Raw genomic sequence first — 21924 nt, 5'->3', positions numbered from 1 at the left:
AAAGCAGCAGATTCAAATGAGATTCCGTTTGTTTGCCCTGTAGAGATAAAGGTATTATTACAGCAGGTCTCCTTCCTCTCAATGGGCCAGTTGGGAATACACAGCTGTACTAACTGTGCCGTCTGTATAAGATAGCCCCATAAACACTTAAAGCTAACAATCTAGAGAATAATTCTGCACTGCTGTGGGGCATGGGAAAATTGCGGAGCATTCTGAGTAATGAGACCAGCCGTCACCAAGCAGACAGTCATCCCGACGACGGATTAACGAGGACACAATATAAGCTTTTTAATGGCCTTCGCAGTTCATGGCTTCATCAAAGTTAATGATGCAGTAGATATTTTATGGTAAGTCTACGTAGCAAAGTGCATATCTTAATTCTTTATTCCACCGTAGTGGCGAGAAAGAAAGGTACGTCAAACGTAAACTGAGTTACATGGAGAGAGGAGTCGGATGGCTGACACTTTGCTTTTTTGAAAGCAGATCACACAGAAGTACAAACGGTTATCGTACTTCCACTAGGCTAACAACCGTCACACTGCTTTAATCTGGTCGCACTGGTAACTTCTTGTAAGTATCAGCTTCTGTCAACTTTCCCCCAACTCTGATTGAGAGCATGACGGCGGCATACATATTACATCAATCCCAGTGATTTGTTAAAAGAAGTCCCTTCTTGTTCAAGAATAACCAAGAAGGTACTTAGGCAAAGTTCAACAAAGTTTCTCCACAGTTATGTTGGCCTGTGTTTGTGTCCCACATTAAGTAGTTCTATAATCTAAAAAGACACATAACAGAGCATTTGTTTACATCGATAATGCAGAATTGTGGCTGCGTGACAAAAAATAAATGATTTACATTTTCCAAAGCTCCACATAATTCAAAGATAGTGAAAACATAGTTAAAAGTGTGAATTTGGATTACAATGATGATCAGTGGATATTTAAAAACACATTTTGATTTGGACTAATTTCCTGTTTCAACATAAGTCTTACCTTCAATAGGTATTTGGGAGACTTTGAGTACGGCACATGTTGGAAATAAAGGAAGAGAGAAGTGCAAAGACAAGAAGCTGAAATTCACCTTTAAAGGGGTTTCCACTAAACAGAGAACAACCACAAATAATTCCACAATGGACAAAGATATTTTCATATCTTTCAGACAATATGATTTACCAAATGCCTCCTCTTAATCAAACAATGAATTAAATTGACACAATGAAACGAAACGGATGATGCGTGAGTCCAAGAGTGAGAAAGGTTGAAAGTCCCTGCTATCAGGAAACCTTTTGACTTTAACTTTCTGGTGCTAAAACTCATTGTAGTGTGTGTGCCGCCATAAAAAGGCCCTCGAAGAAACTCTGCATGTAGAGCATCAATATAAACGCGATTAATAAACAATATTGGGAGCAAACATTTTCAGTGTGCTTCTTAGTAAGCCTTAGTGTTGCTACATGAAGTTACTGTGGAATATTAGACTCATGAAACTGTCCGGGCCTCTTATCGAAGTATGTTGATGCAGTTATTCCGGTTGATTTTAGAAGACCGATAGTTTTCCCCCCCAAAATACTTTTAGTGCCCATTAACACCGAAACAACAATAGTTGATGAGTTTGAAAACTACTTTCATGCCGTAGACACCGAATGCCAGATGGCAATGCAGCATCACCACAAGCAAGACAGCAAACATAACAGGGTATTCAATTAATGTGGCTATGCTTCACGGCGCAAGTTTTACTGGGTTTCTTATGGCGCAGTGCCTGTGAGCAACACATAAAAAAACATTATGTTCTTCTCAGATGGGATGATTTGTGCAACGGGAGCTCACCTTGGTGCGTCCTGAACCGAGCTGCGGTGGCAGAGATCTGGAGGCAGCAGTGACCCTGGCTCTGGACGTCGCCAGATTTCCTGTTCAAAACCAAACCATGAAAACAGTCAGAAGCAGTCGCGTCCGGTCTCATGTAAAGCTGAGAAACAGTTTGGACAGCTGTGTGAAATACAGGGAATCAATGATTATTTAGAGTGAACTTTGGGATGATATTATTTTTTTTTTAAAAAGATTTAAGAAAAACAAAGTGAACAGCTGCACTACTATGTTAACAGTTGTGTTCATACTGCAGCACAATATAAAGGAGAGTTCAGAGGGAGCCTAAATCTCGGCTGAATCCCATGGACTCAGGAGTGCAGCTGCGTGCACAGCAGTCCAACAGCCCCACACACAGCGGAATGGATATGAACATAGCATATGCAAGACAGTCTGAACATTTCAAAGTTTCTGCACAAGATGTCCAAATGTTTTCTCTGGCTATATCTTCAGAGGCTAAACTGTGATTAATAGCAGTGAAAGAAGCCTTTGAAGCAGGATTGGTGACATCAAAGTCCTAATCCATGGGTGGCAGGATTTTTATAATGAGTGGGAAGTATCTTAACACATTTCAAAGGGTTTACTCCATGAATAAACAATAGCTGCACAGATGTGCCACACACACCTTTAGAAAAATACGTCTGCAGACACAGGAGGCAGCATTACCCAAGCAGCCGTGTATGGCAAGGAGGAAAACCTTTGTAAGTTTTTTAAGATAAAGCTGAAGTGACAGGCCAACAATTGTTCTAGATTTTCTACTGCACACAGACGAACTCCTAAAATGCAAATACGTAGTCAGCTTCTGCAATATGATTTCAAGACTCGTCGGTTGCTGAGGACAGGGTCTGACAAGGAGCCAAAAACTTAAACACTGGATCAGCGCCTGCCTTTCTCAGATGACTGCAATATCAAGTGTATTAGAAACATCAATCAAACACTGAGGAGATCAAAATCAATTTATGAAGGATTAATTAACAGCCAGAGCACTTCTAACTTTAGACAAAGAATGTCTTACGTGCGCCAAAGGTTTTAAAGTGATCCAAAGCATTGTGGTGTCTCATGGGCCCAACACACACACGCGCGCACGCACACACATGCACGAGCATGCACGCACACACACACACATGCACGAGCACGCACACACACATACACACACACACATATACATACACGCACGCACACACATATATATACACACACACACACGCACGCACGCACACGCACGCATGCACACACACACACACACACACACACACACACACACACACACACACACATGCACGCACACACACACAACTGTAGTCAAAACAAGCCAAAACATATGATGTGAGAGAACTTCAAAAGGACTCTAACAGTCTTTTAAGCTAGTGATGATACTGCTTTTAGCATTTGACAGTTATCTGCCAATTTTTATTTATTTATCTACTCATTTATTCTGCCATTAATACATTTTGCATTTGGTAAACAAACTAAATACAAGATATTCTGTCACATTAAAATATGCACTTTTATGTTTGTTAATAATGTGCTTGAAAGAGTATCCACAGGTTCTGAATCTCAACCTAAAAATAGAAGAAAGGAAAGTGTAAAATATGATAACATGGAAATATGAGCAGTTAATTGCTCATTATGAACACATGTTTGTGAGAGGGCCTTGTGTTTAGGATCACAGGGACAGATTTTACATCCTCAAACGCCCCTTCGGCACAATCAACAACAAAAAAAAAAACACAAAAAAGTATGATCTTTGAGAACAGGAGCTGTTAAACTGTGTCGGGTATATTACCAGCACACAGGCAGGCAGGGCCCCGCTCCAATTAGCCCAGAGTAAAGCTAGATGGATTAATTGGAGTGGGTCTTGTGCAAATGAAGTGCGCTCTCTCCTCTCCCCATTAGTGCTGCTGGGCCAGATCATCTGAGCACATTTGTCATGATGAATTAGCGGCTGCGAGTGGAACGAGCTCATGGAGTGTCACTGTGCTTTCACGCCTCTCACTTCCATGACACCATCAAGGGGAGATGAAGGGGCTGCGCCGCGATGAGAGAAACTATGACAGTTGTACCTAAGCCTTGCAAATGGACACTCGCTGCTTTCTTCATGTATTCCTTGGCGGGTTGTATTAATTCATTCTTCTGGCGGGATTTCATACCCCCTCCTGACTAGATGATTAGAGCATGGGTTAATAGTCAGCATCCTCAAAGATTTCCGTCTCCTGAGACATGAAACCAAGGGAACACCTGTGATGTCCGGCCTGAAAGAAGACCTTCTAATTTAGATACAGTGGGGAACTTGTCTAATGATGTGAATTATAATTATTCAAACACAGAGACGAGCAAGAAAAGGAAAGACTTGTTCTTTGACAGTGGTTTCAGTTAAAAAAAGAAGGCCACATATGTTTTTAGTTTCAGCTTGAGGCAGTTTTAAATTTTGTCAGCGCTCTTAAATAGATATGATATGATGAAAATAAAATCATAGAGAAGAAGAGTTTTAGATACAAGCTTAATAATTACAAGAGGAGCAGGTGAGGGGAATATTTCCCATCAGGTCATTCAGTCTTGAGAAACAGGCGGTGGAGGAGCGTCCCACTGATCGTTTCTGCTTCACGCATGTTGCTCTTGGCATGGACTTCCAGGACAAACAGAGTGAGGCAGAGCAGTGTGTGGGTGTGTGTGTGAGTGTGTGTGTGTGTGTGTGTGGTGGGGGCAGAAAGAGAAAAAGCCTTCCTTGGCATCTGTGCGTTCACTTTGAAAATTAAGCCCAGCAAGAATCCTGTAGAAAAAAAAAAAAAAGCTCAAGCTGGCAGTTGTATTGGGGTTCTATTGACAAGAATAGTCAATGTGCTTGGGATTAAAAAGCAATCCCGCGTTCAATATGACACCTCCCTACACGCTTTTATGAGTGCCAGTGTGCGTCTTGTACTTCAGAAGCTGTGGATCGAGCTGTCGACACGGGGGACAATCAAAGTTGTAAGAGAGAGCAGCCTTCCTGAGCTGAGTGAGCAGAGGCTTGCTAGATATCTCCGCCGCTCTCCCGCTCTCTTTTTGAAAACATGTGATCTAGAAACTCAACTCAGCAACCAAGCAAATGAGATTAAAGCACCCATAACCCCCGCCGCCCTCCCCACCCTCCATAACCACCACCGTTTATGCCTAGAGATGGCTCCGGGGGCTGTTGATTTAAATGCCATCCACTACTGTCAGAGCAGATCAATCATAAAAAGCATGGTGTAATTGGCTTTTAGTGACACAACACAGTGTTGCATTTATCAAAGGATGTTGTACCATGTGACTTAGGAAAACTGGCTTCTCGCTATTGATGTGCAGGGCTGTCAAAAACCCCACTGCTGACTCAAAACATTCCCCAATTCCACGATTAGGGGAAAAATTGAACAAAAGTACTACTTGGTGAGTGTCTCTTTTGGTAGCGGGAGTGTGTGGAAGTCTAGTGAAAGACTGTGGTGTCTGCCCACTGGGATGAAAAAGGCTTCCACTGGGAGAGAACAAAGAGCCAAATCTGTCATATCGCTGGGAGAGGCCTGTCATTGCTACACAGGAGGATCTCCTAACATGAAGGGAGACAGACGGAGATGCAGAGGACGGCAGAACTGCAACTGTGGCTTCATGTGAAGACGAAAAAGCAATTGTTCAATATAGATGATGGACATGAACTTATAACCCCTGATATCTCACAGGAGAATATTGCGGAGCTTGTTTTGCTAACTCACCCAGTGTTCCCACTGTAAAATATGAACAAAAAATCTTGTCACTCCTGACCTGAGATTGTGGACAATCATTATTGTAAAATTCTGCCTAGGACAAAAGAATTTAAAGGATCCTTTACTTAAGTAAAAGTAGAAATACCACCATATAAAAATACACATTTGCAAGTAAAAGTACTGCATCTAAAATATTTAGTATTAGCAGAAAAATGGCAGTGTTATGTCATCTTAATTTATTATTATTACCGATGCAAATTTATGGTAGCAGATCATTGCAAATCTGATTTCACCACTTACATCATTTAACTAACAAAAATACAAACACCTCAAAAACTACAGTATTTGAGTAAATGTACCCCTGTATGCAAATAGTAAAGCCACATACGTTCACAATATTCAGCTTTCCCCTTAATGAGACAGATTTAAGTCATGGTTGTCCGCACACAGATTAACTATTAAAAAAAACATAAATTCATAACATCTCAAGGAGCATAATTCTGCAAGATAAAAAAAAAAATTCTAAAGCAGCTGGAAATATGTCAAATTAAGTCACCACAGAAATTCATCTTAAATTAGGAGAACTACTATTCTAGGTGTAAAATCTTTGATGCTCCATGCAAATCAGACAGCAAAATACATCAGCAGCTACAGCTAGTAAGTTTAATCACATACATTTTTCAAATGCTCAGCTGGCCTGCATACAATTCAACATGACAACGAATTGCACTAGTGAAGTGCAGGTCTTGCTCAAACAGTGATTTTTCTTTCTACGTATAGCATACATTATAAAGTGTTAAAACCCTGGCAAAGATAAAATATTACTCTCCACTGTCTAAACTTTTCACAGGACACACATCACTCTGCACATCCTCCATTTGCACCGTGCTCTGACAAAGGACTGGCAGTCTTGAGGTGCTGTGTGTGTGTGTGTGTGTGTGTGTGTGTGTGTGTGTGTGTGTGTGTGTGTGTATCCGTGTGTGTGGGTGTGTGTCCATGTGTGTGTGTGTGTGTGTGTCCATGTGTGTGTGTGTGTGTGTCCATGTGTGTGTGTGTGCAGATGTGGCAGGCCGCCCTGTGGCTACACACACACCCACCAAAAGAGACCCATACTGTGACCGCAGGCTGCCCAGGCACCGGTAGGCCCTACTGAGCTCAGCCAATTCAAACACTGTGATCCCCCTGATCTGGGAAAGGCCCTGGCTCTGATGAATTTGTCCATGCAAATACATCCCATTTCCTCTGACAAAACACCACCACATGTCCAAGCCTCAAGGACCCACATTCTGCAGGGCTCAAGTGGCCTGGGAGCTTTTCACTTTCTGGGGCCCTCTTAGTTTCCTACTGTTCTCCAAACATGAATCGATACTCAGACCATCACATTCTCAATCCGCTGTGTGGATTTAATGAGAAGTGTACTGAAATATTGCATAAATGTGGAATGTTTAAACTTGTTTAACATAGAGAAATATTATGTGGTTTAGAGGAATTGTTCCTGTATTACTGCAAGGTTTGATATGCGTGCAAGCAGAAACATTCTCTGCATGTTAGTGTGTAGTTTGACATCCCAGATCTATTATTTTACTTACATCCCAGTGTCAGGCTGCAGGTCTACGAGGGTGTCCCCTAGTGGTGACACTGTGAGGATGTGACCCAGAGTGTGAAACCACCCTGGTGTAAAACAGATTTCCATCAGATCCCCCAGATAATGGTAATTTCACAGATTAACAGTGAATCTATAATGTGAAGTAAAATGCAAATTAAATCCCCCCGCAAATTCTACCCTGAAGAATAGATTTATAATTTTCTCATGCTATACTGTATCTCACTTTAAACAGAGCTCCATCTTTTCCAGAATGATAAGCCGGAGTAGAGCGTTTCATAGCTTTTATCTAATGAGATGATCTGCAGTTTCACAAACTGCAATAAGAAAATTGGACCTCCAACTCCAAAGAAATAACTGCGAGCATATTGCAGTCATACTGCCTTTACACGAACATGCAAAAGAATAGAGTTACTGTGTGCTATGGAGCCTTTTGGGATAAAAAGGCTCAAACTGCCCAACACAGTTTATTTCTGCAACAAATCATCACATTAACTTGATTCAGACTGAATGACAGGACAGAGAAAGTGCAGAGGAACAAAAAGGAAATAAAGAAGCTTTTAGATCTAACTGACACTACGTTAGCAGCAGTAAACATTATGGCACATCTTAGTATCTATTCACTGCCTTTGTGCACTGAAATGAAGTGTGCACTAAATTAGTTTTTATAGGGTGTACTCCTCTGAAGCCGTTAATTGCAGAAAGGAAGTGGCTGAAGGCTCCCTTGTGCACAACCTGCAATTGAAGTTTACAGACACATCACACAGATTTCTACTGAAGTCTCAGCTAAGGTGCCTTTTGTAAATTGAAGCTTCTTTTAATGCCACTGGGACTGAAAGCAGGCATTTACAGGTCCCTAAAAAGGAAGTGAATCACGTAATGTGGCTTAGCTGAAATAAAGTAGGAAGTGGGAATCTGATAATTTAACACATCTATTAGCATTTCAGCTAAGTCAAGTGACCAGGAGGCCTCAGCCACGGCTAATGACGAGCACATTACTCTACCTTCATTTTACCAACAGAAAAGAGGTGGGAAGAGTGGCTTTTGTATTCTCTAAATACTGTTTCTTCATCCCCTGGGTATTTAGAAACCTTATCATAAAAATATCCCACTGCACCCACAATCTGTAGATAGCATTCAGACGTGGGAAACCAAGAGGGACAGCTTAGTGAAAATAAAAACAGAGCGCCGTGCAGAGAGCTGAGCCTCTCAAGAGATAATGGAGACTGCAGATTTATTCGAGCACGGCACACAGAGGCTTGAAATGAAGGGGGACCAGGAGATGCCTGGGAGCCGCATCTTTAAGAAACCCACTTACCTGAACATTTATGGAAGCAGTAGACACCAGCACAATTCACAGAGTAATACAGTCAGAACCCCACATTGTTAACAATAGTTTGTGTCAAAGAAAAGTTTCCATTACCATTTCCATTGTGGTTAGTGGTTGAATAATGCCCCTGTTAGTGGCTGAGATGTTCCACATTGTTAGATTTTTCACTGAGGCCTGTATTATAGCATACCTGTTTTAGTTAAGGGGCTCGAGAACAGCTGCTGCAGAAGTTTGTTCTCCGATGTTCTCAGAACTACAACGATGTCTGCAGGAAGAGTGTCTCTGTTCTTCTCCAAAAAACCATTCACGTTGTACATTACCTGTCGAGCAGGACACAAGACACAAGCTTTAACTCTAAATGTCACTCACATTTTAAGGAGCCAATCTGATTTGTCATTACCTCTTGTTTAAGCCATGGTAATATCCATGAAATAATATTGTTTTTGTTAATACTAATTTCATACTACATTTCTTATTATACCAATGAACTATTTATTGCACAGACTCATTTGATACCTTTCCTGCATAATGCTGAATCCCAAAACAAAGCTCCACACGTTTCGGTATCCAGAAGTACTTGCAGCGCAAATTGTCTTCAAATTTATCTGTTAGCAACAAATGAGAAAGGTGCAAAACGTTAAAGGTAAAACAAGATGCTTTAAGCAGGACAGGTAGGAACTTTTTAAAGAACATAAGCTGTGTGGCGAGAGCTGGAGCTACATTCAAAGAAGCAGTGAGCTCTGTCCTCTTATATTCATGCTCTATGATTTTTGTTTGTTTGTTGTCTGAGCATGTTGAAGGAGTCTTACCCACTAAGGTCTGGTCAGTGGCCTGAGGGAAGCGGCTCTCCTCGTCCATTAAGGACAGCAGACCCATGGGCTTCTGCAGGAACATGTCCAGGATGGGCCTGTTGTCCTCGTACTCCACCAGGCTGGCATCCACCCCCTCGCTCTGGTATTCCATCTAATTAGAACCAGTGAATGTAGAACAATCTAGTTGATGATTTCTCTAAATGACCCAATTAAACAATCTGGGCTAAATATGATTTGTGCCTGTGTGGGGGAAAAAGAGTTTCTAGTCAACAAAACCAAACAGCTGCAGCCGGCTGTGTGTCTATTGCTGAAGTTCACAGCATAATAGAGTGTTTTACTGAATGCATAAAACCGAGCAGCTCTGAACTAACAAATAGAGCCACTTACTTATTCATAATTTATTTCACTTTGCAAATAACCCAGAGTCATATCATATTATTGCATCTATTTAACTTCGGATCAAAAAGTTGTTTTAAATATATATTTTACTAATAAAGTGGAACCAATGGATCTAAACCGTCTTCATGTTTAAGTCATTAACTCAGAATAATCAGTTTCCGCGTACAGCGAGACTGAAGACACCAAATAAAAATCCCTTTTCCACAGAGCACCAGCCCTTCATCAGGGGCAGCTCGCTCTTGTATTTAGAAGAGGAACTTTTCCACAAACTCAAAGACCTTATTTTCAATGATCACTGTCGTAATTAATGTGCAAATGTCAATTGTCGCTTCCAGTTCTGGTCCCGGAGAGTGCTTAAAATCGAAATGAATGAGCAGGGAGTATTATCGGATTTCATGAGCAAAATCCTGCCTCAATAAATTACCTTATTTATATTGTATCTTGTGTTTTCTTCGATACATGTATGAATTTAAATATAAAGCAGTTAGTATGTGCTGTATGAATAAAATTGCCCTTCCATATCTTTCCATTTAGAAGGACTATTGTGAAGTTACCACGGTCTGAAAGGCATTGTAGCAAAATGGTTCTTGATTAATGTCTATTCACTTCCATCAAGGAAAATAAAGACTTATCGCACTTCAGGGTAAACAACTTCATTAAATCAATTAAGAGTGTAATTTGGTGGTGCGTAACGGTATAAACAATCCTTTACACATCACAGCCTGGCTAAAAGCAAAATGTTCATGTTGAGAGCATCTCTGCACTGATGGATGTGATAAACACAAATAATATTAAAATGACTGATTTCCATAAGTCTTTTAAAGGTAAACATTTATATACAGTGTTATTGTTGTGAGTGTTGTGTGGATGCATTCATTTCAATCACATTACATGACATTCATAAGCATGTTGAATTTGCACAGACATACTATATCAATAAACTCCCTGTATGTAAATCTCACCTGTTCGAGGGCAAATATGTGCTGGTTGAAGTAAAACTGAATCTGCTCGTTTGCGATGTTGATGCACAATTGCTCAAACGAATTCTTCTTGAAGTTTTCAAATCCAAAGATGTCCAGGATTCCCACATTCATGCCGCTCTCTGCGGCACTTCAAAGGAGGAAAAGAGGACAAACAAACTTATTCTTCTATGTTACGGAACAAGCAAATCCCCAGCAAGCATATTAATTGATACAACTTTAATGATAATCCGATTTCAACCCAAAAACAGAGTCTGGTCTGAACGGCCTAGTAGTCTGATGAGAAATCATAAACGTCAGCTTTCAAAAAGTCAGAGCTTCTTATATGGTTGTATTTCAGTCTCTATTGATTTAACCTCCTGTCATTTTCAATATTGGCACAAACAATACTTACTTTTACGCCACAGCATGAAGACTAAACACCCTGCATTTCATATTCAGTGCTTCAAGCTGCTACTTTTCATGATCAGTCATTACCCGCCGTATGTAGAGGTCACCTTTAGTCTGTGCTAGAGGGTTGTTAATGGCAATAAGGAAACGGCAAAGATGACTGGAATACTCTGGCATTTGTACATCTCTGAGAGACGACTCCTTGACAGTAGACGCTCATATTTATGAAGGAATTCTTTTGGATCAATGAACAGCCTCTTTGCAGTCTCTCTGAAGTCTTTTTAATCATCTGAACATTATTTTCTCTGCACGCAACTCTGTTTTAAAAATTTATTAAAACTGTTTTTGCTCTCCTTTTGCTTGTCTTGTGCCTGCCTATTGATATTCTCCTCTGCATGTTTGCATCTACCTCTATAGACTTCCATAAAGGTCATCGGAGCTTCGCAGAAACTCTGCGCGATCGCTCAAGATAATCGAAGAGGAGAGAGTTACAGAGAACGTCTACACGGATCTTTATCACCAGCAGACACTCACCAGATATTCATGTCAGGCTGCAGCAGGGTGTTGATGCGGTTGACTATCCAGCTGAAGAGGCGTCCGTACAAGGCCTTGGACATGGCGTCTCGGACGTCGGCGGCCTTGTCTACGGTGTTGGTGCGGATGATGGTCTCGCCCCTGGTGACCACACACTGAGAGGTCAGCGCCTCCTGGAGTTCCTCAGGGCCGATGCAGAGGAGAGAAGCAGCTGAGAGAAAAGACAAGAGAGTAAATCAGTTTGATAATCAAGAGCTCATCAGCCTTTACCATTAGCATACAAATAGGTCCCAGCCACCTCTTACTGTGGATGTCTGAGCTACTGAGTTTTTTTACGTAAATTGAAAGGGGTTCTATGCTTTTGGATATATCACGGTTACAACTGCTTACAGAGAACTGACCGCTGTTTTCTGGGTAACAAGATGATGATGGATTTATTGTTTTTTGTGTGTAATGCACATAAAAATGTCCACAAAGGTTAATATGACATCCAATGTACTGTAAACATATATCACAACACAACATATAAACCATAACATTTCCTTATTCTTTTTTAAAACACAACTGAAGTCTTCTCTGCAGAGAAGGAGGTTTCTTTGGTTAAAAGAGGAGTATCGCTTCACACGTTGCATAATGTATTGTAGCTCACCGTTCTCTAAGGACTCTGAATTAGGCACTTCGCTCTTATCAGTCTGGTGTTGGGATGTGATGGAAGCAAATTCAATATTGCCGGTGTTCAAAATGGCTGAGAGAATTCTGTAAACAGAGTTGACCTCCTAAACAAAAAAGAGAAGAAAAAACACAAATATTATAGCATTTAATTGATTTGCGACCAAGTACTGTATGTTTCGATCCAGTATTAAAGTACCTCTTCAGTAAAGCCAATATTTCGGAAGCACTCCTGAATTGCGTCAAACTGCTCCGTGTACAGTTTGCTGGAGACGATGTCTTGCATCACTTTGCAGTGCTGGCTGTCAATATACCTGCAGATGCACAAGTAACTATCAATATTGATGCTTCGACATGATAGGAAGGGAAAAATGGCAGGATTATAATGAACATGTCAAAGTCAAACCTGCTGTGCTAACCTGGGAGGTGTTCTGTCTGGCAGCCTGTAAGTCTTCAGCTTGTCTTGGTGGTAAAGCCCAGCATATATGTAATAAAATATGTGGAAGTTTTTCTCCCCCCTGAAAGGAAACAAACAGAGCGGTTAGAAGTGTGACAAAGGGATCTCCAGTCAGACCAAGCCTGAGCAGCACATACATAGCCTGTTTGATGACCCTCGACTTCTCCAGCAGGTACTCGGATATCTTGGCCCCGATAACCGCTCCAGTGGGTGTGAACTTCATCTCCAGGTATTTGCCGAAGCGGCTGGAGTTGTCATTTATAGCTGTGCAGGCGTTTCCGAAGGCCTCTACGAGGGGGTTCACCTGCAAGATCTTCTCACGCAGCGTCCGGTTGTTTGCCTGAGAGCAGCAACATCTTTCTTTGAACTATAGTTGTCATATAACTATTATTTTGAGATTCTTGCAGTATGCAGCACAAGTATTCATACATTTAACAAAGAAAGGATGGCCACGCTGCTAGTATACCTTTCCCAAGAAGGTAAGATGTTGGACAATCAAATGAGCGCTCTCTGTTTTCCCGGCACCGCTCTCCCCACTGATTATGATACACTAAAACAAAAGGAAACTAACATTTAGTGACAAAAAAATAAAGAAAGGAATATTTATATTATACTGCATACAATCCCCTTTTATTTAAACAGGCAAACGTCTTGAAGAGAATTAAATCTCTTCTTCAAGAAAGACTTCACCACTTGACAGACAATCCAAAAGTGGCTACATCCCTCCCAAACATTAAAAAACATTGTTTAATATAATTTTCTTTACAGATTTGAATCTTTATTTTATCAATTTTACAATCCGAGTCTTCACTGATCAAATTATTTTTCTGTAGAGTACCTGGTCTTTGCAAAACGACACCATGCCTCGGTAGGCAGCATCTGCAGTAGCAAAGATGTGTGGAGGGTTGTCAGCCCGCTTCACACCATGGTACAGCTTAGAGAACTAAGAGAAGGCACATAAATACACAAGGCACATTATTTTTAAATGTTTCTAAATAGTTTATTAAAAGATCCCAGAATTTTGTATTGTTATAATGATTCAAATAAAATGTTCACCTTATTTTTAATATTTGCATTAAACAGCCATAGTCTACAGCCATGCTCACAGCTCTGTGGCTGTTATGTGGGCACGGCGGTGTTTTTAGCTGAATGCTAACGTCAGCATGCTAGCATGCTCACAGTGACGATGACAAAGATACTGGATATACAAAGATGCCACATTTCAAGCAACACCAATGGTTTGAAATGGTATGCACTTCCTGTCTCATGAGAAATCATTCATTGCTTCCATTGAGATTATAGGAAACCTTTGGGAACATTTGTGCAACTGGTCCATAACCAACCTGAGGAGAGTAGATGCTAAGATTCTGGAAAGGATTGAGAGCAATGAGGATGTCACCAACATAAGTGTACACCTGCAGCTCATCATATCTCTTCTGGAGATGGCTGATTATTGTCTCCTGTAGAAAAGAAAAGAAAAACACACGTATCATCAAAAACATTGTGCCTTGGACCGATCAATACAAGATGAGATAAACATATTCAATCTTACCTCATCTAAGAACTCCAAGTTCACCAGATCATCATCGGGACAGCTCTCTATTATGAGGGTTTTACGAGTATTGATCCGCTCGTGCCTGTATGAAGCCAAGGACATGATAATGCCTCAGAAAGCTGTAAAGTGACCACCAAAGGAGAAACAGTAGGTTGACTGGCTGAATGTAAGACTCAGTCATTTCCACGGTTTGTTTGAAGCCCTTAAAGCTCTCCCGGGGGACACATCTCCCATTATCACAAGCTGTGATTGCACTTCATCTGTGTTTTGACCTATCACTCTCAAATGAGCCCCAGTGGGCAGAGGTCAGCACAGAGCCAGCTGCCTCCAAGAGGCTGTGGAAAACCTCAGGGGACACCAGAGAGTGTGTGAAAGAGAGCAAAAGAGAGCTGCGTCTGTGAGTGCCTCCTGCTTTATGTGTCGATATGTGTGTGTACATGTGCATAATAAACTGCAGTGTGTAGCGGATCAGTCCTCTCTATGAAACTTAAAGGATATGGACGATGATATCCGAGGAAAACATCCAAACCAACACTGATTTGATCCTATTAACATGTGCTGTCTGTGTAGCCGATGCCTGATGTGTCTTATTCCTTCATAGAACTCTATTGTTGTCAAAACCACACCAATGAGCCTCACAGCTGCACTTAGTGTCAATCCCATATACATCTGCTGTCAAAACACAACAGGGTTGAGTTGCACCAGCTATTTGTAAATCCATCGGTAAGTTTGTTTTTAAAGAAAGTAATTGTTAGCTAGTTTCAAACAAGTGATTTACTAAATCTCATTGCACCAATAAAGGTTTTGGTAATTTGTGCAATTGTTGCTAGAAGACATTTGTGTCGCCAATCAAATCTATCAATTAGCTTATGTAAACAGGAAGTCACTGAAGCATCACCAACTGAAGCATACCTGACAAATATAACTGTTTAAGAGGGTCTTGTGACATATGAATTGAAAACCTTTTATAAATGTGAGTCTGACATTTTTTCGATACAAACATGCATAGATGCAGACTTTTGTTTCAAAGTTACTAGTATTTATGCAGTTTAGAATGGAACATCTACTCATGCTAACCAAACTAAAGTTCTTTATTTAGTCTAACATCATTAGCACATTTTGTAGTTTGATTAACATTGTAGTATTTAATAAAACGGATTCTGCGTCAAGTGTCAAGTGTCACATATGCAAGCTAACGTTAGTATTGACTCAATAACTACAGATATGCAGCAGTTACACCTGGCAGTTACTGGGTGTGAATATTTAGTGACAACTAACCTCTACATAGGAAGTAGTTTATGTGGTGCAATTTGGCGACATTCCTCGACTGGAAATCGTCCATATAAAATGCACTATTTACTCATTTTTGAGTAACGTTTGTTAAAACATTACACAGATGTTTTGTTACTTTGTCGAAAGAAATCCAACAATAATTACATACAGTATTTGACCAAAAGAAATGTCTTCACTATCACCAGCCTCGCCCTTGAATATCAGGCTAAAGAAAAAACATTTAAAACACTTCTACTTCTCAATCCTTAAAACTGCAAAACAATAAAATATCTCTTTAAAACAAGATGCATCCATATTCTATTATAATAAATAATCAATCATAGCATGAATAAAAATATTCAGGCTTCAGGTTAGGAATTGTTTCCTCCTCTGCCTTTGAATTCATTTTGTATTCTGAATAAATTCAACAGCGCAGAAATAAAGTCTCATGCTCAATATGTGGTCGCTCTGAAGTGAAGACTCGTCATCGTGTCCCTTTGGAGAGGGACTTGAGACTTCTAGCCTCTACCTCTCTCCTGCTTTGAAGTAAATCACACTATTCCACCTACGGCAGCTACTTTTAAGTTCTCTATGTCTTTATTCTTATCTGGAGTCATTGTGTGCTGATCTGTGGCATGAGAGACTAAACTAGGCGAGCCCAGTTCTCGCCCTACAAGCTCCTAATCCCATTATCCACTTTCACTGTGGACAGGAATTCGGGATCAGGCTCAGGCACCGACTCTGCACACTCTCGGGAGTAAACAGAGCTGGCACAACATCAAGACTCTCAGTCAAGGGTAGGTTCAGCGAACTCCTTTATAATGAAGATTAAGCAGCGCCAAAGTCAGTATTTCTCCAGGACACTTCTGCTCTGTCATTTGCTGGCATGACTGTGTCTGCGTGAACTATTCATCATCGCACATTTTAGGATAAAAGCTCATGAAATCACGCTCTGACTCTTCATATCTATATATCTATTTATCTTGTATAGTAGCTGCCATATGAATTTGTCAAGAAAATATCTCTAGTTGTTTCTTTCAAAACCAAGCAAAAAGAAGGCAGTAGAGTTGAAATGTCACCTATTTTCCAGAGTAAATCAATCTTGAAATGAATATTTACTCCATGATTGGTTTAATCACACGGAAGTGCTTTGTATTAAGGACTTCCCATCAGACTGGCCTAAATGGCGTTTATTAATCTAAGGTTAGTCAGCACAATCACTCCCTTTGAATTAGTCACACTCCCCTAACTTCTCTTTAATCACACACTGTAATGTCCATTACTGGGGCTCATCCTCATTTCTGAGTGTAAGAAGATGAGACCCTGCCCCCTACTGGACAGATAGCATATCTCCACTCAGCCAGTGCCCATCTGCTGCAACAAAATCTCTAAGGACAGCACACAAATGAAGCGACCAGCTTTGTCACAGCAACAACATTATTTATTCTGCAATTTTAGAGTGTAAAATCAAGGGACTTACTTGGTCTTGGTTTTGCAGCCAAGGTCTTGCTGCTCCTGGATGAGAGCAGCTAACTGCTGCCGTAGTGCCACATCCTTGCCGTGGGCCTGCTTGATGAAGGGATGCTCCAGGAGGTGGGTCACAGATGGACGAGCTTCAAAATCCTTTATCAGACACCTTACAATCACAAGAATAGAGGAGGCTTTGAGCATGTTCAGACAGACAAAGCCCATCTTTATATTTTCAATCTTAAAATCAGAGTGAATTAAAGTGCTGAGGATAAACTGTGCGATCACCTGAACATTGTAGAAAGCTGGTTTGTTGAGACAAGTTCAGACAGACACTCACAGCCAGCAGAGAGCTCCTTGTGTTCTTATGTGTGGGGTCACTAATCTGTCATTCTCTGTCTGAGTACCACATGGTCACTATCACCATGGCCCCTGAGTCCAAACAAGCCTTGCTATGGCACGGCAGTAAGTCCTATCTTTGATGTGCAGTGTTTGCCAATAGGTGATGTCACTTTGTGATACTGTCCCATGGCCACAATTCTGCTTCAGTTAGCTGCTGATACAAATGGTTGCAAAATATTGACCACACACACAGGGGAACGCTGGCTTTCATTTTTGACAGTTTGATATATTGTGAGACTAAAACTATGAAATTAAAATACAAAAAAATCCCCACCTGAACGCAACGATGCATCCATCAACAATCCACATTTGTGCTGTTCAATTACTTGTTCAGCTAAAGACTCTGGGTGTATGTGTATGTGTGTGTGTGTGTGTGTGTGTGTGTGTGTGTGTGTGTGTGTGTGTGTGTGTGTGTGTGTGTGTGTGTGTGTAAGCACTACAGCACCAACTATTGCAGGCAGAGGCGAGATAGGAGAAAAACACCAATCTAATTCCTACTACCTAATCTACACTGGAATTCTGTTTCTTTTATCAGTTTGTTCAGCTCTGAAAGTTAATTCCATGAATTCATTAGCGTCAGGACATTAAGCAGAGGTTGCTGCTATTAGCAGGGCTGTGCTGCCGGGATGCTGAACGGCAGGCCACTTTGTCACAGAAGTCAGCTCTCTGGCTGCACAAGCCAGAGACAGACCGCCGGTGATGGATTTATTATCCCCGAATCCCCCCCCCCACCACCACCACCACCTCAGTTTCCCCTACACACACACACATACTCACGTGCACACACACACGCATACACACAGGGGTGACTGGGCTGAAAAGGCTTCACAAACAGCCTGCAATGGTTGATAACATTGTCCAGCCCCCACACATTGAACTCTGCTGGGCTTTGTGCGGGGAGATTATTTCTGATATGACATCACACAATCTATTACCACAGATTACAGAGTTGCAATCCAAAAATTAAAACCATTGCAATTATATTCTTGTAAAAACTACTACGAGACTACAAAGAACTAACATCACTACAATGTGCGCTGACTGGCTTAAGGGGTAATATGTCTCGATTGTGTCCTGACCAGTCAATACTCAAGTGACACATAAAGAAGACAACAGGCCTTCAAGGCAGATGGTCTGTTTGTTTTTTTCAATTACTTCTTTACAGTTAATGCATTTCATTGAAAACCTCTAACATAAATGTTAGCTGGAAACCGTGCCCACACAAATTGAATTTTATTTTCTCATTATGGGTCAGCCTCACACACCTCTGCTCTGCGCGGTGGATATTAAGGTTGTATATTCTGAGCAACCATTTACCAGCCACCCCTGACATTATTAGCTTTGCACTGAGGAGGAAATGATAAGTCATCTGGGCCTCAGATAGAATTGATAACTCAGGTGAATTAGTTTGTTCCTCTGCGGCAGATTTACACAAATGAAAGTCAATGAACAGAAGGACAAGAGGGTTGATATAATCTGGCTATAAAATATAAATTTCAACTCCCTCCATGTTAACATGCACATTCCTACCTGCTGACAATGTACTAAAGCTAATGTCCAGTTGTTCCTGATAAAAAAGTATTTCTCCATATACGTTTTATCATTCCATTTTGGACAATTGCTACATAAACATTTCTTTTTTCTTATGATATTTTCAAGAGTAGCAGCTCAGTAAAATTAATGTGTATCATCTTAGTATTGTATGTAGAAACAACAGCAGGTGTTCAACATTACTTTCAGTCACAGATTTGAATGTCTTGCAAACAGATTTAACAAAAAATTGATGTTGTAAATGATTTACAGGCTGCATTTTCATGTACATTTGAAGTTAACTTTTCTTATTTTTATATTTAATATACTTTTACATGTGATTCACGGTTAATATTTACAATAATTCATTTCCCAGTGACAGTTACAGTTCAAAATGTCACTTTTGTATAAGGTAGACTATCCTTTTAGCTAATTTACATTCACAGGTGTGCAACAATCATCTTAAATGTACTGCTTGAACATAGAGTATGTAGAAAGGTCGTACATATGCTCTAAATACAAATGAAGAACTCTCCTCCTAACCAAGTCCTAAACCATCCCACGCAACTCCGCCTCTGCACCAAACTCATCCATATCATTATTTATTAACCAAACCAAACAAAGTCCTAGTTAACTAAATTTGAGGGAATCTTACCAAAAAAGTATGTTTATGTTGAATGGATAAATAAATAAATAGTATAAGTATCTACCGATATATCATTAAGAATAATGATATCTTATACAGCCTCATATTCTTCAGAATAGAGTTGAGCTCTTTCTGAATATAAGTGCTGCAGTGTGCTTTCACTACTTTCAGTACAAAGGTTGACAGGTTAAAGTAAGAGGACACTTACTGGCCGATGAAATGGCAAAAACTTCTGCACCACTGCTCTGGATTTCGTAACGTAGGGGAGGGATTTCTGAAACAAAATCACACATGCAAAAGTTAACTTAACATTTGAAAAACTGAGCTAAACATTTAAACGTCATCATGATCATCTCTAAAAATTAAAGACTTTGAGCTAGTCTCCTGAGTTAGCTGACAAATGATCGCTGGCAGGCGGAGTGTGACCGCCAGACTCCTGTGAGAGTTTTTGGTCCGAGGACGAGCTGGTCGGGCTCCAGGTCTGTGGCAGCCACAGGAAAAGTGACAAATGATAACAGCTCCTCTACTGTCTGGCAGCAAGCATCTGCCATTGGGAGCCAAAAGTTATGGGAGCTAGTTATACCTCTGTCAGCAGCATTTACGGAGGCCATCTATAATGAGGCTAACACTTTTCAAGTGTGCAAGATGACAGGAGGCAAATCTGTATGAGGAGCCAAGGCTGGACCGGCCTGAGTACAGTCATCTTCACAGGGAGCTGCAAGTCTGACAGCTGGAGGCTGAGCCTTTTGTCACTGTCAGGCAAGCGGTGACAGACCCGGTCGAGACATTTATTAACTGGACTAATTAGTTCACATGTGTTGTTTCACAAAGCTGACAGACAGGTAGAATATGAAAAAAGGAAAAGGAAGCGTGAAAAGTGAAAAAAAAACAAGCATGAATTTTGTTTATCACATACAAACCAGAGGTAGATGCAGCTACACCTTAAATGACAACACACTTAACATCTTTTTTTCTCTTTTTTTTTTGGAAGAGAGGAGAGGATGTTGGGGTACAAAATCTGTCATTTTCCGCAGCACTAAGTTAGTCGAGTCTTTGATAAGGATTCAGACAGGCAATCCTTTCCAAAGTGCAGATCAAAGCCAGTAACTGACTGCTTCAATGCAACCTCTAATATCAGCCTGAAGACACATTCTCGCCTTGATGTTGTACCATACTGCTTATACATTAGAAAGTCAATATAGCAGCGCACTGCTGATAACACTGTCAAGTGTGCTCATTGTGCTTAGCAAATTCAGGCATTTATTTCTTTCTGTATTTGTGAGAGTGCTGGCTCATATTGTAAACACAAATGGCTTATTCAAATCTAGGTCCAGGCAGAGCTTGTACTGTCAGACGTTCCTCAGAGTGGATTGAGGCAAAATCACAGAGGTGTCAACAGCACTTGACGGCTAAGCCATGAAGGAAGACAAAAATCAGGCCAATGTAATATTTGAATATTTCATATGCAGAATTTATAATTCCCCCATTTCCCATATGTACTGTGACGCTTTATTCAATATTGTCAGTGCTCACTTACTTAAAATCTGTCTATGCAGCTCATATTAAAACACACATGAAACAAACCCAGTAAAGGTTTTGAATCATTATGGAGATACAAAAAAAAAAATATCTTTACTTTTTCCAGATCTCCACAGTCTCTTAAGTCCACTATACCAAACAACATGAAGGTGATTCAATTACCAAAACAAGGCAGCAATGTTGATGTCTACACTGCAATCTTGCATAACCTTCTTAGTGGTTGACAGTGATGCACTTCAAATCTTACAAATAATCAAAACAGCACTCAAGATTCATAATAACTGATGAAAGATTTATGTATTTCCTTGGTTGTTGGCCTGTTTTCAGCAAAAAGAGGGAATTTGTGTTACAGCAGAAACACAGTGGCATTCATAAGGACTAAACAGAGAGCCACTACTAGGGTCTAAAATAAAGACTTATTCAGCGAATGGACCACCTGCTTAAAATTTCATCTCATCCATCACTGCAGCCAGAGCACCAGCACTTCTTTGCGCATATATGCATGAACACGCAGGGCTACCGCTACATTTATCAAGTCTTTGGTGGCCACATCGACAAATGCTGCAGTCCTGGACACCACACAGAGCAGTGAAATAACATCATCAAAAACAGAGATGTTAAAGCCTTAAGTCATGGAGGAAAATCATCCAACCAGCCAATGATCTCTCTTAGGGGGTCAAGACTGCATCGGGGTCTGATGATGGGAACACTGTGACATTAAGGTTATGTTCCTCTATTCAAACCGTATACTAACTTTTGAACAT

The 21924-nt window shown here is 40.6% G+C and overlaps 1 protein-coding gene across 4 annotated transcripts in view; it reads right to left on the bottom strand.

The window, feature by feature from the left end:
• myo3b (myosin IIIB) overlaps positions 1 to 21924 on the bottom strand; it is a 61657-nt gene that overhangs the window by 25348 nt on the left and 14385 nt on the right. For 3 of the 4 annotated variants that reach the window (XM_068735076.1, XM_068735104.1, XM_068735093.1), the window contains exons 9-25: positions 19830 to 19895; positions 17057 to 17212; positions 14302 to 14386; positions 14093 to 14209; positions 13588 to 13692; positions 13216 to 13299; positions 12887 to 13089; positions 12712 to 12810; positions 12492 to 12606; positions 12273 to 12399; positions 11624 to 11834; positions 10682 to 10829; positions 9318 to 9471; positions 9025 to 9113; positions 8699 to 8828; positions 1824 to 1903; positions 993 to 1013 (exon numbers count right to left, since the gene is read on the bottom strand). In XM_068735076.1, the coding sequence (XP_068591177.1) occupies positions 993 to 1013; positions 1824 to 1903; positions 8699 to 8828; positions 9025 to 9113; positions 9318 to 9471; positions 10682 to 10829; positions 11624 to 11834; positions 12273 to 12399; positions 12492 to 12606; positions 12712 to 12810; positions 12887 to 13089; positions 13216 to 13299; positions 13588 to 13692; positions 14093 to 14209; positions 14302 to 14386; positions 17057 to 17212; positions 19830 to 19895 (1990 nt within the window). The remainder of the gene's footprint in view (positions 1 to 992; positions 1014 to 1823; positions 1904 to 8698; positions 8829 to 9024; positions 9114 to 9317; positions 9472 to 10681; positions 10830 to 11623; positions 11835 to 12272; positions 12400 to 12491; positions 12607 to 12711; positions 12811 to 12886; positions 13090 to 13215; positions 13300 to 13587; positions 13693 to 14092; positions 14210 to 14301; positions 14387 to 17056; positions 17213 to 19829; positions 19896 to 21924) is intronic. The other variant, XM_068735084.1, reaches the window with a different exon arrangement.

The sequence above is a fragment of the Cebidichthys violaceus genome, unplaced genomic scaffold (assembly GCF_023349555.1).
Source record: "Cebidichthys violaceus isolate CVI_PGR_0920_01 unplaced genomic scaffold, fCebVio1.0.p SCAF_11, whole genome shotgun sequence".
Taxonomy (NCBI): domain Eukaryota; kingdom Metazoa; phylum Chordata; class Actinopteri; order Perciformes; family Stichaeidae; genus Cebidichthys; species Cebidichthys violaceus.
The sequence above is the reverse complement of the archived record's forward strand: the minus strand, read 5'-3'. Positions and strand labels throughout refer to the sequence as shown.